This window comes from Acanthochromis polyacanthus, chromosome 2 (assembly GCF_021347895.1).
Source record: "Acanthochromis polyacanthus isolate Apoly-LR-REF ecotype Palm Island chromosome 2, KAUST_Apoly_ChrSc, whole genome shotgun sequence".
Taxonomy (NCBI): Eukaryota; Metazoa; Chordata; class Actinopteri; family Pomacentridae; genus Acanthochromis; species Acanthochromis polyacanthus.
The window spans coordinates 35,992,115-36,014,859 of NC_067114.1; the positions used below are offsets into that span (position 1 = coordinate 35,992,115).

At 39.6% G+C, this 22,745-nt stretch overlaps 1 protein-coding gene across 2 annotated transcripts in view; it reads left to right on the top strand.

The window, feature by feature from the left end:
• The window catches only part of arnt2 (aryl-hydrocarbon receptor nuclear translocator 2), a 61,979-nt gene extending 41,774 nt beyond the window's left edge, over positions 1-20,205 (top strand). For both annotated transcript variants that reach the window (XM_022210396.2, XM_022210397.2), the window contains 9 exons: positions 3,404-3,478; positions 7,401-7,552; positions 10,179-10,251; positions 10,970-11,093; positions 11,313-11,415; positions 11,638-11,776; positions 15,008-15,158; positions 16,705-16,850; positions 16,961-20,205. In XM_022210396.2, coding sequence (XP_022066088.1) covers positions 3,404-3,478; positions 7,401-7,552; positions 10,179-10,251; positions 10,970-11,093; positions 11,313-11,415; positions 11,638-11,776; positions 15,008-15,158; positions 16,705-16,850; positions 16,961-17,059 — 1,062 coding nt within the window. In that variant the 3' untranslated portion in view covers positions 17,060-20,205. The remainder of the gene's footprint in view (positions 1-3,403; positions 3,479-7,400; positions 7,553-10,178; positions 10,252-10,969; positions 11,094-11,312; positions 11,416-11,637; positions 11,777-15,007; positions 15,159-16,704; positions 16,851-16,960) is intronic.
• Positions 20,206-22,745: the final 2,540 nt, after the last annotated feature.

Genomic DNA, 22,745 nt, shown 5'->3' on the forward strand with positions numbered 1-22,745 from the left:
TACAGATTGGAGTTTTTGAGTTCAAAACGGAAATAATTAGACTAAGATGGAAAACACTGGTTGGCTGCACTAGTTTTTTTAAACACATTCCTGTGGCCTGTAAGCTTCTGCTTTGCTAAATTCTAAGTCATATTTTTGTTATTTTAACCTAGAACAAGTACATTGCGTTTGAAAATACTACTCTGACTATACTTGTTATATTCCTACAGGGCCTTTTTTGTCTTTTATTGTATCAACTTTTTCTTTATTTTCAAATTAAATATCTGGTCTCCAGTTTATTACATCACTCACATTATACCATCTGCAAGTACCTCTCATTTTTAAGGAAAAATGTTTGAATCACCTTTTCCTGCATTCAGTGTCTTGACAGATGATTCACAGTTTCAAAAAACACTCAGGAATATATAAAACCAATGATTTGGAACTCATGGTTGTTGATCAACCATAAAATTACATTCCGTTTTGACAAAACTCTGCAGCATTATCTGTGTTCAGCATTTGTTTGTCTTGTTTCAGAATTTGTTGGTATATACAGGAGTTCCTCAGTTTACAGGGTCATCAATCTACAGCGTTTTATCGTTGTGTCGGAACTGGTTACATGGAACTAGTTGGCGAGTGGCGCAGACAAATAAGTCTTCATGCGGCGCTATAGGACAGCTTTGTTTACAGTCGCTGGTGGTATGCCACCTTGGATTGTGCTACATTTACTATCTTTTTGCCCTTCATTATGGCTCCCAAGCTTTAGTCAAACTCTTATGATGGCAGCGCTGTAAAGAAAAGGAAAGTCATCTTCATGAAAGGGAAATTATATATAATAAAATGCCCGGAACAGAGCGAAGTGCCAACGAACATCGGTCAGGGTGTTAAAACAGTGCAACATATTTTAGCGACCCACTGAAATGAATGAGTCAGACTTTATCCTGTATCCTTCACACAGGCTTCTGTGAACCGTAGCCAACACCAAAATAACTACAAACACCCTATAAATTAGCTCCAGAGTTAGCCTCCGTTCCCAGCTCTCTCTCTCTCGCTGGACACACGCATCAGCGCTGCACGGAGCAACACACACACACACACACACACACACACACACACACACACACACACACTACTGCTGACTCTCAGCCAATCAGAGGTGAGCTAACTAACATGTTCACCGACATTAGGTAAATCTCGAACTGAACAATAAAATTTGAAACAACATCAACAACAATATCAGTCCGTTAGAATTTTCTGTTATTTTCTTGTAAAATGATTCATACATGCATGGAAGTCATTGGCATTTATGACTTTTCTAAAGAACTGATTGATATCGTGATGCATGTAACAGCTTTGTTTACATATTTTTGCCGGAGTTCCTACTTGTGGTGAAAACTGACTTACATTGATCCCTAGGAAAGGAACTCCGAGGCAGGTCGAAGACCCCCTGTACTTGAAGAGCGCATTTGTGTGTACCAAGAGAGTTCTGTCTACACTCATTTTGATTTGGCAACATGTTAAGTGTGTTTGTAGCATTTTGGCCTCAGTTTTGTTTTGGAGTATATTTTTGATTATTTTTATTGAGTAAGTGCTGATGAATAGAACTGTGAAGGAAAAGAGTGCACACAAGGGAGCGCCTCATCATGTTGCAATGGAACAGATCCAGAGTTGATATCGTGGACGTAGGGCCAGAGTCACTGTCAGTCCTCATGGGTAGTGTCAAGCCCAGATAAAGAAGGGGCTTGAGGCATTTGTGAAGAACCACAGAGGAGTGTAGTCTTGCTTTACTGCATGATTAACAACATGCTACTCCTGCTTCTGCTCCTGTGTGAATGTGCATGGCTTATGTGGTATGAGAACAGAGTTGCGAGAGCAAGTAGCTAAAACAAAGGTAGGGGTTCTGGTTTAAATTTATGAACAGTACATGGTGTAATCCCTTCAATTACAGTGAAGGAGATGATCTGCTGTCCAGATATTGAGCTTTCAGACCTTGCTATGTACCGAGAGAGTTCTGACCATGTTGTCATCGTTGTTTACATTCCGCTATGGAGAGCTGCTCTATTAGCATGTGACTTTATTTATGAGGCTGTTGGGAGAATAGAGACCCTCTGCCCTGATCCATTCATTGCAGTATTTCGAACATTTTAAAGGAATTCAATTAGGCAACCCTAACCTCCCACCTGAACAGCTTTTTGCAGCTTGTTGACTGTCCTGCGAAGAAAAATGCTACATGCTACACTGGTCCTATATAAGTCTATGGTCTTATAAACCTATGGCTGCTGAATTTTAGCAATTTATTTAAAATACTATCAGAACTACTGGTTTTCCATTGTTTTAGGGCCAGGATTTTAGCCAGTAGCTCATCTTCAATGATGTGATAATCTCAAGGGTTTTTATTGTCTTTAGCCACTGATTCTAGGATTTTTAATCTGCTAAAGAGATCGATTTGTGATTTCAGTGTACTAAAACTGAAGTTATTTGAGTCAGTGAGTGCTTCAGTTATATCAAGTTGGTTGGTCTGTTTTAGTTCTGAGTGTTCTTCTGTAAAATTTCAGTGACTCCCAAAATGAAGCTGGATCTCAGGGTTGCCAGGTTGTCTGTGTTTTCGATGGATTAACTTTAAGTGCAAACAGTATGTTCAGCAGAAACATAGTAAAGGGAAGAGGCCTGCTAAAAACTGATATAAAAAACTCTCTGTAGCTCTTGTTGTCGTTATATGTCCATGACTTTGTTAGCATCGACAACCATTTGGTACTCCACATTTCTACAGAGGATTGGAGAGGAAGTCCCCTGCAGGCCCTGTCTGTGCTACTAAGAGTGTTTGCTGAAAAAAAAAAGATGGACATTCATATGTTTTGAGAGGACAGTGGACTACTTCATTCCCTAAAAACACCAGTGCGTTGTAATTTTAGCTCTTGGCACTTTTTTTCTCAGCTACACTAGGGGATCTCAGCTAATATGCACTGTGAGCTACAGCACACCTAAACTGAACTATCATCTGTGCAGTTATGCTCAAATACTACTTTTCTTATAGCCAATTACATTACCCGTTTTGTGATGTATTCTGTGTACTGTGCCTGTATTGCCTATTGTGTGATGTATTGTCATGTGTTGTTGATTGCTTGTTGTGAGCTACTGGACACCTGATATCCCCAAGGGAATGAATAGAGTAGCTATTTACCTGTGTATCAAGTCTAAATGCACCAGCTGTTGCTTTACTAACATCCTTTTGGACATCACAATTTATTTAACAGAAGAAACTAATTTGTGGACATGCAGTCTGACTACAGGATTAAATGTATAGTATGAAATATGTTTGTTTTATTTTTGTATATATCTGGTATGCTTAATATTGCTTATCATATACAATCCTTTATTTGACAATGATAAGTTCTCATCATTGAACCGTTGTCTTGTCTTGCAGGACTTACTGGGGAAAGATATTTTAGAGTTCTGCCATCCTGAGGACCAGAGTCACCTGAGAGAAAGTTTCCAACAGGTAAGACTGGACTTGAGCCATTAATTTAAGGTTAATGGTGGAAGTCGAAAAGTTGACAACTGCACAGACCATGGGGTTAAAATATAGAGGAGAAAAATAATAAAGCAAACTGAAAAACTGCTGTCATCTCAGGTGTAAGTCTTGTTGTGGAGATTTAAATTGCTACACAGGAGTGACAGAAAGTTATTTTCTCTTGTTCAGTGTCATAAGAAGGAAAGCTTGCTCGTATGTTTGTAAAACAAAGGAACGCAGCATCCTATTGGCTTTGCATCTCACCTTTGGAAATCTGGACATTTCCAATTCGACTTTGGGAAATATCCTTACATATGATTTCAGTAAGGTCCAGTTAGACATTCTCCTGTATTTGTTTCACATCAGCAGAGGAAGCTTTTGAGAGCAGGCTTTTTAAAAAAAAAAAAAAAAATCTTTATTTAATCAGATTAAACCCATTGATATCAGGATCTCTGTGACAAGAGTGGCCTGGCCAATAGGTTAGCAGGACACATCATAAAAACAATTACAAGGAGGTGACAGTATAAGTTAAAACATGCAATTTTTAAGGTACAAAAGTGTTTTACAATAAAAAAAAGTGCGAGAGCTGTACCACAGACAACAAACAACAGTTTTCGATTTAAAAGCACATGCACTGTCCAGTGGTCTCACACTGTCTATCCCTCAGGAGAGAATGGAAGGCTCCAAGTGGAATAAATTCAAACAGTTTGTTCAGTCTGTAAGGTATTCCATGCTGAGGGGATAGCAAAGCTGAAAGCTCTTTTTCCAAATTCAGTTCTTACATGAGTTACAGATAAAACAAGAGTAGTGTAGGAATGTATAGCAACTGTTTGTTCTTTGTAATAAAGTGCACAAACAGAGAAGAATTAAGCCTGAAAGAGCCTTATAAATTAGAATCGGCCAATGTGTGTTTATCTGTTTACACTTAGAGAAGGCAAGTGCGATTTAACATTCAGTTCACAATGGTTGGTGAGACGACTACAGCTTGTAACAGAACTCAGCATCAAGTGAAAAACAGTGTTCAAGGACTGGAGACATTTTGATGAAGCACTCAAATAACGCACGTGTCCATAATCAATTCAAGCAGGTTTTTATTTCTGAACTTGAACCTGAGCTTCATCCTAGGTTTAGTGACCAAGGTGTTAATATGGGCTTTAAATGAAAGCTCCCAATCAAGAATAAAACCAGAGTACTTGTAATTTAAAAGCAGCTCTATAGGGTTTCCTTTTGATGTTACAATATTTGGAATGTTCTGTGGTGGCAATCTTGTATAAAAAAACATGCCCTTGGTTTTGTTTGTGTTTAAAACCACTTGAAGATTATACAAACAAGACTAGATAACATGAAAAACATCTTGTAAAAACTCAAAAGCCTGAGTGAAGTTGAACAGCAATAAATATTAGTGTCGTCTACATAAAAATAACACCTTGCATTTGACAGGTTGCTACAGAGATTGTTTATGTAGATTGAAAATAAAATGGATCCAGCACTGAACCTTGGGGCATCCCTTTGGTAGTGTCCAGAAAAGAAGAGGAAGTTCCAGCCACCTGAACACATTGCGTTCTGTTGGAAAGGTAGCTGGCAAAGCTACAATGGGGCAATGATCACGCAGGTCATTTGCAAACACACCTTTGTCCCTGTACTTATGGGGAGCGTTTGTTGAGATAAGGACAAGTAAGAAAGATTTTGGGATTCATCTTGTTTCGATATTCTGTGGTGCGGTGCTTTTTTTTTCAAATCCTTAGTTACATTTGTGGTCTAACCAAGGTTAGAAATCATCTCTGTTAAAAAGAGTGTTAGAGAGCATAGAGTTTTACAAAGAATTAAAATAGCCTTTATCTTTAAAGTGAGTTTTAAATCCAGATGAACTCTGTAATATATGGGAGTGAAGCACATATTTTAGTCTCAGCTTTATTTGGTTTCTGCATTTGGTTTATTAAATCTGGCCAACTACTTTAATTGATTTTGGATGTTGATTTTTATGTAGGTATCTAGTTTAGTAGATTTATCTCATTTGATCAAGGTACAGGGTTTATCTTGAATTTTTCTGTAGTTAATTTGATCTGATTATCTGGTCCATTTGATCTGGCTGGTAAAGAATCCTTGAATATCAGCACCTCAGAGAACGAAGTGTAGAACTTGTTAATGATTTAATAAATAAAAATGTAACCGATCTGCAAAATAAATTTGGTCAGTCTGATGAAGAATTTTCTGGATTTATGATAAGTTTTTTTTGTTTTTTTTTAAAAAACTCTAATCATTTAGACAGCAGACTGTGTTATCTGGATGACAGCCAGAGGTTTCTGCAGTGAGCAGAGAAAGTATCAATTGAGAGACAGCATTTTAGACGAAATTACTTTTAATTCAAAAGCAGGAAATAAACTAACAGGTAACCTTTACTGGATTCTGCATAAATCATCATTTGTGCAATGTAGAGTACCTTTGTGGATCCAAGATTTCAGGAAAGAGATTTATGGGATTTAATGAAAGTTATTATGGTCAATGAAAATGTGGATTTATTTAATATATACAATAATATACATAAATTATTATTAAAGAGATTAAGTTATTAAATTTGGTTAAGATATGTCAGGGAATCGTTTTAATGTGGGATTGCAGATTTGTAAATCCATACTTTCTGGAAATAGCAAAATTTGTAAGATTTGCTCCATATTTTGCTTTTTTTTTAGGTAGTGTCTACAGATACGGACCCGTAGCCTGTGGCCTACGGATACGGCACTTTCCCTTAACATAAATATTAATGAGACGTACATGAATATTAATGAGCCGGCTGATGAACGCGCTTTGTGATTGGCTGGTAATCCGACGTACATAAATATTAATGAGCCGGCTTGGTAATCCGAGTGATGAAGGCGCTTCCGTGATTCGAGGTGAATCTGCGTGCCGAGCCTGTCATGTCAGTCATCTGCTGTTCTCTTTTCTATCATGTATAATGTCTTATAAATATCATTATCTGACTTTTTCACGGACAGCAATTTGGGGGTTGAAATCAGCACTACTATTAAAAATAGCAAAACTTTTTATTCACGTGACCCTGTTCTAATAAAGCACAAACAGCAAACAAAACAAATGGCGGAACTAACAGCCAGCAAACGAAAAGTATTTTTTACCTTCAAAAGTAGCGACAGACTATTACATATTAACAACCTAAACAAAACCCTGACGTATTTTCTGCGTCTGTCAACACAGACCCTGTCACAGTCACTTTAATGTTAGCGGACTCTGTTGAATGGCTAAGTTACATCACCACAAACAAATCTCACAATATCACAGTAAATCAAGTTTGTGGTTTTTTTTTTAATTCATGCCGAATTAAAGAGCTGCTCCTCACCATTCACGAGTGTTTGTTTCATATTCGACATCCTTAATTTTATCTTGTAAATTAGCGTCCGAAATTAAATGGGAACATTTGCAATGGAGTTCGTCAGCCGCTTCCACCACTGAACGCGGTAAACTAATTAATAGGAACTGGACTTCAAACAATTTATACACGGCGTCTAAAAGCGTAAAAACTGCAATGTCTAAAGTGTGAGAGGAGACGGTGTATTTTTGGTTAAATTATACAATGTTCGCCGTCAAAGTCATTCATATAAACTGCCTGTAATGTGCAGCAAATAGTAGTTAACCGGCGCCAGCTCTTCAGTGACCTTAACGGGTCCGTACCTCTAGTACAGATGCTACAGGTACGGGTCCGTACCTGTAGCATCAACCTTTTTTTTAAGTTATATAGAGTGTTCATTAGTTTTGCTAATGTGGGAAGTGTGTATTGGACTTATTGAGAAATTTGAATAAAATCTTAGAATAATACAAAGGAAAACACATTAAGACTTAACTGGATCATTAAGACATAATATAAAGGTAATATTCAGTGCTTTTTCTGCCTCTGCAGGTGGTGAAATTGAAGGGTCAGGTCCTGTCAGTGATGTATCGTTTCCGGATGAAAAACAGGGAGTGGATGCTAATCCGAACCAGCAGTTTCACCTTCCAGAACCCATACTCTGATGAGATAGAGTACATCATCTGCACCAACACCAATGTCAAGTAGGTCTTCCATACGTCACATTTTTTGTCTTTATGTATTTATTTTGTTCTCGCTGCTTTGAGCAGCTGCCACACTGGTTGACAAAGAATGCAAGTGAATACTTTCATGATGACTTCTGACTTTTATTTATTTTTTGAGATTTCCAACATGGGACACACTGTGCGAAACTTGATTAAATATCAAATTTATTCACGTCAGCAAGTGTAAACCATCTGCAGTAGTGGAGATAAAATAACAAGACTCTTAGGCGAAACAGACTGATTGTGGTTAGCCATATTTAATATCACAGAGTTTAGAAGGCTTTTCTGTCATTATTTTGTAACCTGCTAAACAAATAATAACTTTGTACTATAAGTGTTATTGGGATTTGCTATAAACAGTACAAGAAGTTCAAACATAAACATTTGGTGACTCAAGTTAGAAAACAGACTTAACAGAATCAGGTGAAGTTAATTATACAAAATATGATTGCCTCTTCCTTGTTGAAAAGGGCATCCAGCCAGTGTTGATGTTGCGGTCATATGAAGCCTACAGTACCATCTCATTAAACACTGACACCTTTAATCAGCAGGGAAAAGATGCAGGGAGGCTCAGAGGGAAGGTTGGTGTGTTAATGCAGTATTATACGGTGAACGTGGAGCTTTATTACCATGAAATAAATAGTACCTATGTGCACTGGAATTAAATCCACTTCATATGTAATTGGTTATGGGATTGTTGGCACAGATGTGTAAACAACCAGCAGCACACAGAGGTGTTTGACAGTAGAGGCAGAGGGCTCACTGTTGATTCAGTTGAGGGACTTAGGTGCACATTAAGTGAATAGACACAGCCCTTCATCTGAGCACCGATCAACATGAGTTCAGAGGCTTACACACTCCAACCATATATACTGTTCCACCTGGATGAACTCATCGTAATAAGGACTGCCATGAGCTCAGCCAATTAGCAGTATCAACATACAGCTCATAGCTTTTAGGCACATGTTTGTTTAGGGAACAGTAGGAAATTTGAAAAAATAGTAAAAGTACAAAAAGGTAAAAAACTGAATAAGTGAAGAACTTCCATCTGATTCATAAAATATGTATGTACCACTGATTACTTTTATATTGGCAGGTAATCAGATGCATCAGTAGTGCTAGTAATCATGAATATGTACATAACTTGTGTGGAAGTGGAAGCAGAAGTATTCTAAATGAGATCCATAGCCTCAGTGTGTTGCACTCTTTGAGAGTCTTCAGTAACAGTTATGATACTTGCATACTTGAATGCATATGCAAAAGAAACAGTGATTCTAGTGATTGCCAAGTTATGCACTTGTCCCTAGCACTGTGTTAATATTTAGTTATTGTTACATATACTGTTGTATATTGTTGGCACTATAATCGGACTCAAAAGCTATTTTTATAGATATTTTTTTAGAGACAACCCACCAAAGTGTTTTTGGCCATGGACTGACAAATTGTTTTGCATAATTCTTTTGCTGTTTCCTTTTAAATATGACTGAGAAGTTAAAGTATAATTGGCAAAGTATGTCACATTTCATCATGTTTGCAGTACTTTGTTGCTCTTCCTAAATTGCTCAGATTTTTTTCAAACCTTCCATCTTATCTTTCCGCTTCAAAATGTTGTCATCTGTCTACCGTGTTTTTTAAATTAATTTTAAAGTGACATAAATTCACCACAGACATGCCCCACCTGCTCTGAAATAGCAGTGTTTTTTTCTCCCCAGCCACTTTAACAGCCTCTACATTTAAATTGCCACTTCAGCTACAGTTTACTCCTAATACGCTAATCCAAATGATAATTAGAAAGGCAGTTAGCTAGCTGTTGATTTGAGAACTTGGAATCTGAGGTATTTCTGCTGAAAGGTCCGATGCCTCTCCTGTGCTGCCTTTATGCAGCAGCTGAACACAACTGACAGGTTCTGGACGTGTTGCAAAATTTGTTGTGGCATCACTGACCAAGAGTATTAGTCGATAGACCTGACCTGCCGTGGCAACATGCTCCTCAGCCCGCACTGCTCTCTATCAAATTGCAAGAAACGTGCTATTCAGCTAGCCCAGGTTATGCTTCTTCTGTGTTGAATTTCTACTTCATGACTTTATGCCTGTTGACATGTTAAAACTAGGCCCTCCCTCCTTTTTTTTCTATTAAAGGGCCAATGCCTCCATCTCTAAGATTCATCACATCTCTCTTCTCTTGGTGATAGCAGAGACTTCATCCTACTTTGGAGTATTACTGTTTGCCTTTAAACAACACTTTGTGCAGCCCATTCTCTGTCATTGCCCCAATGCGGACATATTACAGAATTTTTTGATTTCATGTGAATTACATTTAGTGTATTTGCATTACACACAAATGTGTACATGCCTTAATAGATTGATGGTTCTTTTGATGGCTACACTGCCCCTGCTCACCGTTGTACAGCTACTACTTCCTGTTTATACCCATCTGTCATTATTTTTGTCATATAAATTCAGTCGAACTAATTCCCTATTCGTTGTATTGGTTTTCTCCATATATTGAATTTATGTTTACAGGAGCTTCAGTTCAGTAAAGCGCTGCTTATGTCTGTTTGTAGTCGGAGGTGCTGATCATGCATGTGGTGTATTTGCTTTGCAGGCAGTTGCAGCAGCAGCAGGCAGAGCTAGAGGTTCACCAGAGAGATGGGCTGACTGCGTACGATCTTTCCCAGGTAACCTTGTCCTTTACAACTACTCCACAAGTCAAATTAACTGTCTTGGAAGGTATTTGCAGAATCTATGGAATTTCAGCTGAAATAATTTGATAGAATTATGAAAAAAATCAACAACTTTGAAGTTGATGTACATCATACTTGTGTTTCTTGTATTCATGAAAAGATTTTTCTTGTGTATTGAATGACAATGTATTAGTGTATACCAGGAGTTGGTGTGAAGCAAAACACAGTAGATATCAGTGCTGTTCTTGATACTTTCACATGATGTAGATTTTTCAGGAGTTTAACGTTGAACACAATCGTTTTCCAATGAGTCAGAGTCCCAAAGTTGTAATAAAACACCATCCATATTTAAAGTTTCGTCCATTGTCATATTGGTCAAGGTTGTAAACACATACAAGAAATCTGACTCTGCCGTTTCTTTTAATCAACTTACACATTCATAGTCTTCAGCATATTTATTATATGAGTCTGGAGAGACGTGGATGCAAATTGCCTCTTACTGGGTTGACAGAAGCACTCTGAGCTGGCAATTTCATTTTATCCTTTTGACTTGGCTTCTTGACTGACCCTTCCAATCCACATGGGAATTATTTAGATTTGTGTCCAGCTTGTGAGACATCTGTTTATTTTGTATGTAGGCACATGTGCAGATTGTATGTTTTAATATGTAGTCATCTCCTCTTCCAACATCAAAATTTACCCCAAACCTCAGGTACCTGTGGCCAGCGTCAGCAGTGGAGTCCATGAAGCAGGGAAGAACATCGACAAGACAGAAGCCCTGTTCTCCCAGGAGAGAGACCCACGCTTTGCTGAGATGTACACCAGCATTTCTGGATGTATGACACACGCACACACACACACACACACACACACACACACACACACACACACACACACACACACACACACACACACACACACACACACACACACACACACACACACACACAAAGAATATCTGTACTCAGAGTTGCTTGTTTAACTTTATATTTCTCTCTTTCACCAGCTGTTTTTTTCTGCATTTCTGACCCTGCTGTGTGTACTTGTGTGTATAGCGGGAGACAAAAAGATGATGGTTCCCTCCTCTACAGCTGGAGGCCAGCAGATCTACTCTCAGAGCTCTCCCTTCCAGCAGGGACACTCTGGCAAAAGTTTCAGGTAAATGTCAGAGATGTGTGTTAGTGCATGTAATTACATGATTAAATTACAGCAGCTTTCAGCCGTAACTGAATGTTGTGATAGCCTCTTGAGAAAAGTGAAGGCTGACTGAGCTGCATCTTTCACTCTTTCCTTTATGTTTGGTGGTGGTGGTGGTGGTGGTGGTGGTGGTGGTGGTGGTGGTGGTGGTGTGTGTGTGTGTGTGTGTGTGTGTGTGTGTAGTTCCTCTGTGATCCATGTCCCTGGTGTGAACGACATCCAGCCAGCTGGCTCATCTAATCAGAATCTAGCTCAAATCTCAAGACAGCTTAACCCAGGCCAAGTGGCATGGTCAGGCAACCGACCCCCCTTCTCTGGACAGGTAACACATACAGACACACACACATACAGACACACACACATACACTATGGTTTTGCTGATTTCAAACTCGTTTTTGTCCAATTTTGTCCGATCTCTGGTGCCTGTTAACAGATGGACCTGTCATGCTTGCCATGTTTGGTGTGTCTGTTTTACAAACTTGCTCGGGGAATGTGCACGGCATGTGTTTCTGAACAGGCTCATCTGTCTTCTACACACACTGCACCACTTATCAGGTCATTCCACTCAACTGAATTCTTCAAGTTCTTTGTTTAGTAACCCCTAAATTATCAAAATAAATAGAGCCAGATGATATGAGTGGAAAAGCTGCTTGAATGTTTTCAACACTGTAAACACTGGGTTTCCACATGCCCTGAAAAACCCGGATAACATAAAGTTATTCAATGTGCCGTTGCCCCATAATGAAAAATCCAATTTGCTGACAGTGTTGTTGAAAACAGTAACTGTGTTTACATAGACTTGAGTATCCTGACTATGATTCAGTTAAAGTGTTCTATTTTTGTTTAAGCAAGTAAACATCATATCCTGATTTCAGAAACCTCAATAAGTCCTCATCTCAGGTTTAGAAAACTCTTTTTTTTGCCAGGATGCTGTTGCATGTATACATTGTATCCCCGTTTAGGACTACTGCCAACTACCTATGCAGGCACAACTTCAGAAAAGTGACAAAGAGAAACATAAACCATCTAGATGGCTTCTTTATAGTTGTTGATTTTTATGAAGTGCCTCATAGCCTCCAAACTGCGACAGAACATACATAGAACTTTTGTGGCTCTGCTTCCATCCCTTAAACTGAAACGAGTAACCAACATTCCCCAAAGCCCCGCCGTATGCTGCCCTCATTATGAACTGGACTAGTTCTCAAACTGCTGCTTTATTGGCTGTCATGAATAGTTGAACTGTATCATACAGACACTAAGAGGGTGCTCCACTAATACAGAAATTTTCTTTCTGCCCGGGGTCACAGAACTCCATTATGACAATCATGATGTACATGGAGATATGAATAAGGCACAACAAATATTTCCTTTTTTAATGTAAATGCTTTGTCTCAACTGTGGTGAGAACACATAATTAGGACATTGGTGCACATGGCTGTGAAACGATATCACCAGGTTGTGTTTGAAAATGACAAGCCTTCATTTGCTTGCAGCAGCTTAATGCTTTCTTTGCAGGAGTAAAGGTGCATCAGTCTCTAACAGCAGCAACCCCAAATGCATATTAACGCAATTAATTAATAGATAAATAATGAATGACTGAATTCATGTAAGTAAATCAAAAGTAAGTTCATCCCTATGGCCATTTCTAAGCTACAGCTATTGTGTAACTCCTGTTTTACTTTTTACCATACAAACATATTTACAGGTGGAGGTATCGGTCCTAGGGCTGCACAGTGGAGTAGTGGTTAGCGCTTTCGCCTTGCAGCAAGAAGAGCCCAATTTAAATCCCAGCTTGGGTCTGGGATCTTTCTGCATGGAGTTTGCATGTTCTCCTGTGCATGCATGGGATTTCTCTGGGTACTCTGGCTTCCTCCCACAGTCCAAAAATATGCTGAGGTTAATTGATCACTCTAAATTGTCCGTAGGTGTGAATGTGAGTGTGATTGTTTGTCTGTATATGTAGCCCTGTGACAGACTGGCGACCTGTCCAGGGTGTCCCCTGCCCTCACCCGAGTCAGCTGGGATAGGCTCCAGCACCCCTATCCCCTATAAAGCGGTGTATAGAGAATGGATGGATGGATGGTATCGGTCCTGATGGGCAGTGTTTGTTGGGATAGGGTTGTCATGTTGTCTGAGTGGACGGAGTGGGGTACAGTCATTTCTGAATGAACTTCAGGAAAGAAGGTGTTATGGAATGGGATTAGTTTGTCCTTTAGACTTGATGTGAGCTTTTCTGGCATTGTGCCGTCTGTTGACTGACTGAGCCAGTGGATTGCTGATGACTTAGTCCGGACTTTCCAGTTGAGTAATGTGTTTTTTTTGGTCATACTCAATGTGATTCAAATAAAGTTTGGAGATGTTGTGGGACTGTAAATATCAAAGATCCTCACTCAACTGTAGAGATCTGGACCTAAAGCGAGATCATCAGAGGGGAGACGGGGAGATAGGGGATGTAGAGGTTGAGGGTCTTTCTGTCTATGTAGAAAATATGATACACTGTATTGAATCGTGTATGTCAAGAAGAGTTTGTAAATCTGTGATAGTATTTTTTGAGTCAAACAGAAGGTAGTGTAGTAGCAGTTTAAGTGAATTGTTTGTCCAGTGGTGGATGTACTAAAGGGGAGTGGAAGTAATGGTAAAAATTGGGTGACCTGAATCAGACTGATTGTTTGGGTTTTTGGAGTGAAGTTATTTTGATCCCTGATCTTTTGCTTTTCTAATAAAATATGGCAAGGAGAAGGAACCCGGGGTTAGATTAACATGGGTCATTTCAAAAACATAGTGAACAGATTTTCAACAGCATTAAAATTTTGATGTTGTCAATGCAACCAATTTAAGAGAGTGTGAGTTCATTTTATCTATCCAGATCTTCTTTCATGGCATGTAGTAAAGGGGTAAAATTTAATTTTAAAGTGTTTTTGGTTTTTCGACACATATGTTCTTAGGGATTAATGCATAGAGTTTTGTTGCGTCACCAAACTCAGCATCCCAGTCAGAACAGCTTAGAGACAGAATGTGACATGTTGTTGTGTCACATGGCTGAGGTGAGTGCTTTTATGGAAAAGGTTTCAAGTAACTGTGATGATGGGCATCCTTGTCTTGTACTTCTGTTTAGGGTAAACAATTGTCAGTTCCTAAGGGCATGGTACACAGAGTCTTAATCCACTTGAAAAAGTCAAGGATGTAAAGGGGAAAGGCTGGCCTACCTGAACAAATGCCTTTTCAGCATTTAGAATTAAAATAGTTGCAGAATGTTTAATCTTTATATCTGCTGTGGTTTTAGATCGATGAACTATTTTAAATTCTCTTTAATATGTTTACTCTCTTCCTTTGATGAAGCAAGTTTGACTGCAGTTTCCCTCAAAACCCATGAAAATAATAAGTTGGATGAAGGACATTCACTTAATTCATGTTGTTGGAGAGAAAGTTCAAACTAGTTAAAAATGTATAATTTGTTTTTTTTTTACTTATTTCATGTTTGCAGAAAGCATAAATATTCTACATTTCTTACACTCATAATGCTGCATAATTTTTCTGTGTCTGTGTTCTCCAGTCCAACAAAGCCCAGTCCAGTCCATTTGGTATTGGTTCTGGCCACAGCTACCAGACTGACCCGGCCTCCTACAGTCCCTTGTCATCACCAGCCACTTCCTCCCCCAGTGGCAACGCCTACTCGGGACTGACAAACCGCAGCACAGCTTTTGGTGAGCCCTCCTCTGCTGTCTTTCCCTCTTTTTAATTAATACTGGGTAATCTGTTGTAACATCCCACCTGTGTGGTATGGGGAGTGTTACACTGATATTTGGTGCAGATGTCTCTGTGTCATTCTCTCTCTGTCTTTGATAACAAAACGGAATTAACTGCAAGTTAATAAATCAGGACAGATTCTGTTCTGTAGAAGAAAAGTATTGAGACTGGTAAAAAACACTATGTTAATAAAAATACATTTTACTGTATATCACAGTACAAAAATGTGAATCAAAAATGGGATTTGAAATAATCAAACATATTTCATTATTTAAATTATGCAAATCTTTGGATCAGTATATAAAAAAGTCTGAGTGATGAGTTGATCCCAAATTCTAATTGTCTTGGAATCAGTCATGTAAAATGACAGCAGTCATCTGATTGTATCATCAAGCCAGGATTCCACATCAGACAGTAATACTAGTTATCATTAAGCCATTTTTATAAGGCGTGGTAGTGCTTTCTTCATCTGTGTGCCTTCATCTCATCTTCATCTCTTTACTATGAACCAGTGACACTTGATGTTATTAAAAATGTTGTAAAAATTCTGCAGCTGCAACACTTCCAGACAGCAGGCAGCAGAAGACGTGGAATGCAGTGAGATTATTATTTTTTCTATAGACTATGACTGTGTCTACAGAGACACTCATTCCACTTAGTACAGTTACAGTAAATTGCCTTTTTTCCCATTTGGTTAAGGAAAGATGCTTCTGTGGAAAAAGCATTATGGTAATTACAGAATGGACGTCCCATTAAAACCCACTATAAAACTGCCTCAACTGCTGATTCTTCTGCTATTAGGGTCACACTAAAATGATTGGTAGCCTCAGATAGTTAAAGTCATTATATGAAGTGTTTGATGTTTTGAACTAGTTCAGAATTTTACTTTCCTTACTTTAAAATTAAGCACATGAGACTTCTGGAAACCAGTGCTGAATATTAAGTGAAGAACTAAGGAACCGTCTGACTCTTTTACAGCAGAAAACATGAGAAATGTTGCCCTTTGCAAAAAGGAGTTGATCAAATAATCATGCTTTAAACATCACAAGTAACTGAGATTATCCTAATTATTTAATTTAGTTCAATAAAAAGTTTCATGTACAAGCTGATAACGACAGGGCACCCCTGTAGCTTAACAGGGACTATAGTGTCTGATGCAGCAGTCATGACTTCATGTCCAACCAATGACCATTTACTGCAGGTTTTGCCCCCACTCTTCTCTCCATGTTTCTTGTCTCTATTATAAAGGGCAAAAAATGCTTTAAAAAAAACTAATGAAGACACACATCATAAATAATTGTAATTTGAAACAGGATAACAGTAGTAGTGTGTGAGCTGCAGATAATGATGTTAACGATCCATAAAACCGTGTTGATTAGATGCTCAGATGGAGATCAGAAAACTGATGTCGGTGGCTGTGCTGTTTATATTTAAGATATTTTTTTATTATTGTGAAATCTTTTTTCTGAAGAGCTGTTTTCAGGAATGATTGTATGTTTCCAGATGTGTCGGGGGAAAGCAGTCAAAGTGGAGCCCAGTTCCAGGGTCGTCCCAGTGAGGTCTGGTCCCAGTGGCAGAACCAGCATCACTCTCAGCAGGCCGGAGAACAACACACACACCCCAACCCCAGCCAGACAGAAGTCTTTCAGGTATGATGGACACTGACAAACACTCTGCTGCTTCTCATCTGTTTAGTATGTCAGAGCATCTTCCAGCTGACCGTTCTGACCCCTCCATCCCCCTCTCTGTGTCTCTGCAGGACATGTTACCCATGGCTGGAGATCCCACACAGGGAACAGCTAACTATAACATTGAGGACTTTGCCGACCTCGGCATGTTCCCACCCTTCTCTGAGTAATAACTTCCTCTCTCCGTCACTCTCCCTTTCAAAACTGGACTGATGTTTGCATTTATCTCTCATGTTCTGTCTCGTTTTATGTATAGCTGCATCACCAACACACATCCATGTGCAGCACGGTGAATGTCTGGGTGAACTCATCATTTGCGCACATACAAACACACAGTGCACTCATGTTTGGGCTCCAAGGCCTGCAGTATGTATCTGTGAGCATGCACATACCTCATCACTGCCAAGACGAAGGCTCCATGTGGAAGGACCACCATCAGTCTGCTGTTATCAGCTCTTTGTTTTAACGGGCGTTGTTTGAAGCTCTCTGAACAAATGAAGCAGTCTGTGACATTTAGGCCAGGGAGGCTGCTCTCTGCGGTCGGCATCAGCAAGACCAGCCGGGTCATTACAGCATTTTCTGTCAGTGTATGCATAGACTAAGGTCAGTATTATCATTTTACTCTTCCTCTCTTTAAGATTTGATCGAACAAAACTTTTTCAGATGCGTTCCTACACCTACAGTATTCACATTATTTATGACTGTCTGTGCCAAATGTGCATGAGGAGTAGCCAGTGATAGAAAGCAAGGTTTTGTTTTCAGGCAAGAACGAGTACATCTGAGCAAAAACTAAGTAAAGCATAAACTGCTTTCAACACCACAGGTGGAACCTTTGTTACATTTTATGTAACACGGTGGTTTTATCATAAATGTAGAGTTGCTGGATTGCATTAATTTCCTAACATCAGTTAATTCAACCTGACTTTCGTGTGACATTTTGAGTGTCAGATCCTTTTCATGTGATTGTTTTAGCTCCATAATGGCTTTGGACAGTGGAAGCATGCTGCAGTTTTAGCCAGAGAAGGTAAAACTATGGAGATTATTCATAATTTATATAATGAAGGAATAGCACTACTCCACTTACAGTTGTCCAGAATTATTGTAGCCATTGGCAGGCTCTGGGCAAGTGGAAGATTATTTGGTTTTTTTTGTTTGTTTCTTTGCTTGTTTGTTTTTGCAGACCATTCTAAGGACAATATGTGTATCTCTACACTTTGGACACAATCCTACAGACCTGAGATCACCCACATGCTGCTATAGGCCTCATCACAGACTCACAGTCCTGTTCAGTGATCATCACACTGTAATAACTGCTGCACTAACGGCCCTTTTACATTCTAGCGTGATTATATTGTAGTGTGCAGGGTTCTCGCCAGGATTTTTTTTCAGCGTAACGGCAGGTCCTCCTGCACGCACGCGCAATAAACGGGAACGCGCATGCGCAATAGACGGGAACGGGTCAATCGACAGGAAAGTACGGCTGAGGTGGGGAGACATAAATTAACCTAGATAGGCACCCAGTCGATTTAAAACAAACGCACATGGCGTTATCTGTCAAAATAACAGCGCAGCGGCCCTAATCACAGTGTTAACCCTTCCTGTTCAGCCCGTGGTCAGGAAGCCCGGGGTTAACCCCCTTCACTTCCTCAGCAGCCGTAGAGGCAAAGACACAGGAGCCCAGCCGCATCGAAGAACACTGCAGCCTTTATTGTCTATCAACAGTGGCTGAACCGCACAGTACCGCCAACCCAGGAACTACACACCTCTCCACCTCTACTGACTGCCGTCTCGGGCTGCATTCAAGGTAGCTTGGACATCTCGCTCTCCCCCTCTCTCCCACACACACACGCTGCTCTCTCTCCCTCTCTCATGACGGAGCCACACACTCTCATAACAACAGCGTAATCTTTGAAATGCGCTGGCGTAGCGGCCCTAATCACAGCGTAATCTTTTAAACTGAGCGTAATGGGCTGTTAAGACTGCGTAACGGCCCGTTAGACAGTGTAACGGGCTGTTATGACAGCGTAACGGGCCGTTACGCTGAAATGCGCTGGCGAGAACCCTGGTGTGAGGGCAGAGGATAGTAGATGGACATGTAGTTTAGACTGCAGGAAATAACATACATGAGGTGGCACATTTGACCTGCTAATATCCATGAGGGCCGTCACAGCTTGCATGTTTTGACATTTTATGTGACACAAAGTTTGCTTTTAGGCATCAGGAAAATGTTTTCAACTAACAAGAAAAGTTTGTGTTCAGTCACGTTGACACCCATTTGTAACTGAGGCAAAGTGGACCCGCAACAACGCTGGTCAAAGACTGTATGCACAGTTCTATTTTTAGATTTGAGGTCCTGGTTTTTATTTCGACGGCGTGGCTCTTGCCTGATCTTAGACCAGCAGGTGAGCGGTCACTCTCTGGTTCCCACCTGGACTGACTGTAGAGAGCACCAATTAACAACACTATTGATGTAAATTTACACAAAGTACCAACACTACCCGTTGGCATGAACACACAGTAAGATATATGTAAGTGTTCCAGATGTACACCTCCATGTGTCTGGTGCCGCTTTTTGCACACCATCATCGAGCGCTAAGCAGCAGCAGGAGAGGAGAAGCCGCTCATCTCCACCTGCTGCTGTCATATCTCTGTCCATCAACCTTATTGTGTAACCTATATGTAGTAATGTCCTGAACTCTAGAAAATAACTTTAAGCGAGTATAGAAGGATTCTATGTATAAATGAAACAACCTTCTTTTTTTCAAAAAAGTCATTGCAGACAGTTGCTAAGCTAAGGCTTAAAGTGCACTTCATGAAGCTAACCGCTAATCACACCAGCCTGCTTTAAAAGGGAAGAACTGCCATACCGTCCAAGCAAAGCGCAGTATTTACTAGTATATTTGGTGTTCTTCAGCTCTCGCTACTTGACTTTATTACTTTCTAATCTTTTCAACAATTAAGAGACTGAATAATACTTTCTAGTTGGGGAGCTTTTACATGATAGATTGTATAATGTCTCTGACAGATGAGAGAACCTTCAGACATTGGAGTCCTTTTGCTAAAGATCTCAAATTGATGTTTTTTTGTAAATAATGTGATTTTTATGTCAACTCGTGTTAATTTCACACAGTACTTTTTGTGTAGTTTTAACGATATGGTGTGCAATGTGAGTACGTATTTAACGATTGGTATTTAGTTAGATGATTAATTGTACATTGAGTTCTAGACTTGTATAAATTGTGTAAATGTGACCCATTACTTTTGTGTAACAAATTGTGCTTGTGACAATAAATTCTTTTTGGTTATGTGGCTTCCATTCAAAGTTTAGTCTTCTATTATTCAGACATATTTGACTATCAGAACTTTATGAAGTAAAATCTTTCAATATATCATGTTTTTTTATGCACAGCAGCAACAGTTATAGACACAAAACATTCACAACACAAACAACCAGCAGAACTCCATAGATTCACAATCCATTGTAGAAGTAAGTTCAGACTCGCTTCAAAACTCACTTTTTGTTCAGAACATGTTATGGATGAGACTTGAACCACAGTGTAACATACGTGGTATATGACCAGTGGGCAAACATAAGCACATTTTGAAAGTTTCAGTATGCTTAAATTACATCAAAATTAATTCTAAATTGTCTGTGTTTTACTGTACAGTCATGGATAACATTATTAGATCACCCTTAAACTACTAAAGGTGCATTTGTTTGGACAAATATGACAAAAATAGCTCATCAGAGTTTAATTTAAGAGCTGATATCTCGCCATTTTCCTTGCTTTTCTTGATGATAACCAAAATCACTTAAGTCCTTACATCACAATATATGGCATTGTCCTGCTAAAAACAGTGCTTTCACACATTCTATGTTTTCTTTTCTGTCTGTTTTAGTCACGATACACACAGGAATCAGTACTTGAATGGCTGTTCTGGAGATCTTCAGTTTTTTTGCTACCTGTCTCTCACTCTAATTGCCATCAGTATGTAAAGACTCTGTTGACCCTAATGAAATGAACCCACCTTGGAGCCACTGTTACCCATGATCTATCAGTGACAGCCTGTAGGCTTGATTTTGTGTGTAAAATGACCTGTTAATATTTTCACATTCTGGGCCTGACTTCATTTAGAAAGAAAAGCAAGTATAGCTGTAAGTAGTTAATAGTATTATTATTATTACTTTATTATTAATAATACTAATTGTTACTCCTACAATTCAATTTAATACAAATACTTCAATTAAGGTAAAACAAAAAAAAGGATAAGAGTTAGGAAAAAAGTAAGTACTGGTGATCAGAAATGTATTGGTGAGTGCAGGAAATGAATAAGTCAGTGTAATGTCCTCTGAAATGATACAAATACGACTGTGATGTGACAGAAAGAGCTGAGAGGACAGAAGTCTAAATGATTGTCAACTTCCAAAAAACTCATGACTGTTGGAAAAATGATTTATTTATCCATCCATTATTTATCCACCGCTTAATCCTCATTAGGGTCATGGGGGGCTGGAGTCTATCCCAGCTGACTTAAGGTGAAGGCAGGAGACCCCCTGAACAGGTCACCAGTCTATCATAGGGCTACATATAGAGACAAACAATCACTCTCACATTTACACCTACAAATAATTTAGAATCACCGATTAACCTCAGCATGTTTTTGGACTATGGGAGGAAGTCAGAGAACCTGGTGAAAACTCATGCATGCACAAGGAGAACATGTAAACTCTATGCAGAAAGATCCCATGCTTGGACACAAACCGGGGATCTTCTAGCTGTGAGCCACTGTGCAGCCAAAATGATTCATATGGGCCTTAATATTAACAACTTAGGTTTGATAAAGCAATAAAACTGTTTAGATAATGTTTGGTAATGATTGTGGTCATGATTAAAAAATAAAAATAAATGAGTAAAATAAAATAGTACCTTCCTAATGGGGAAACCCCGGTCTACTGGCTTTGCTTCTGAATATCAAACTATTTACTGATGCTGTACAGCTCAGCCAACTTCATTCACAGAACTTCTGGGTTGTTTGAGACCTTTTTGGTCTCTTTGACACTGTTCTTTTTTGTTTTCAAATGAATGAGAATTGAAAACACAGACTGGTTAAGGGGCCCATGTATTATGATTGGAAGGGTTTTAATAATATCATTCTGCAGGGGCCCACAAGAGGAAATCATGTTGTAGTGACTGACAGCAGAGCATGCAGCACTTTATGGGAAACTGGTGTGTTCATGGGCATTATGAGTTCAGGTGGACATGGATGTGGGGTGGAGAGCCGGGGCCAGCTGGGCTCCTCGTAATAAGACATGAGCTCCTCTCAAAACATCTATCCATCCATCCATCCTCTATACACCGCTTTATCCTCACGAGGGTCGCGGGGGTGTTGGAGCCTATCCCAGCTGACTCGAGCGAAGGCAGGAGACACCCTGGACAGGTCGCCAGTCTGTGGCAGGGCTACATATACAGACACACAATCACACTCACATTCACACCTACGGGCAATTTAGAGTAACCAACTAACCTCAGCATGTTTTTGGACTGTGGGAGGAAGCCGGAGTGCCCGGAGAAAACCCACACATGCACAGAGAGAACATGCAAACTCCATGCAGAAAGATCCCAGGCTGGGATTTGAACCGGGGATGTTCTCACTGCAAGGCAGAAGTGCTAACCACTACTCCACTGTGATTGAGCTGTGGCTCAGGTGGTAGAGCGGGTCGTCCAATGATCGAAGGGTCAGTGGTTCGATTCTCGCTCTCGCCTAGTCATGTGCTGCATGCTGAAGTTTCCTTGGGCAAGATTCTGAACCCTGAAGTGCCTACCAGTGACTGTTCCACTGGTGTATGAATGTATA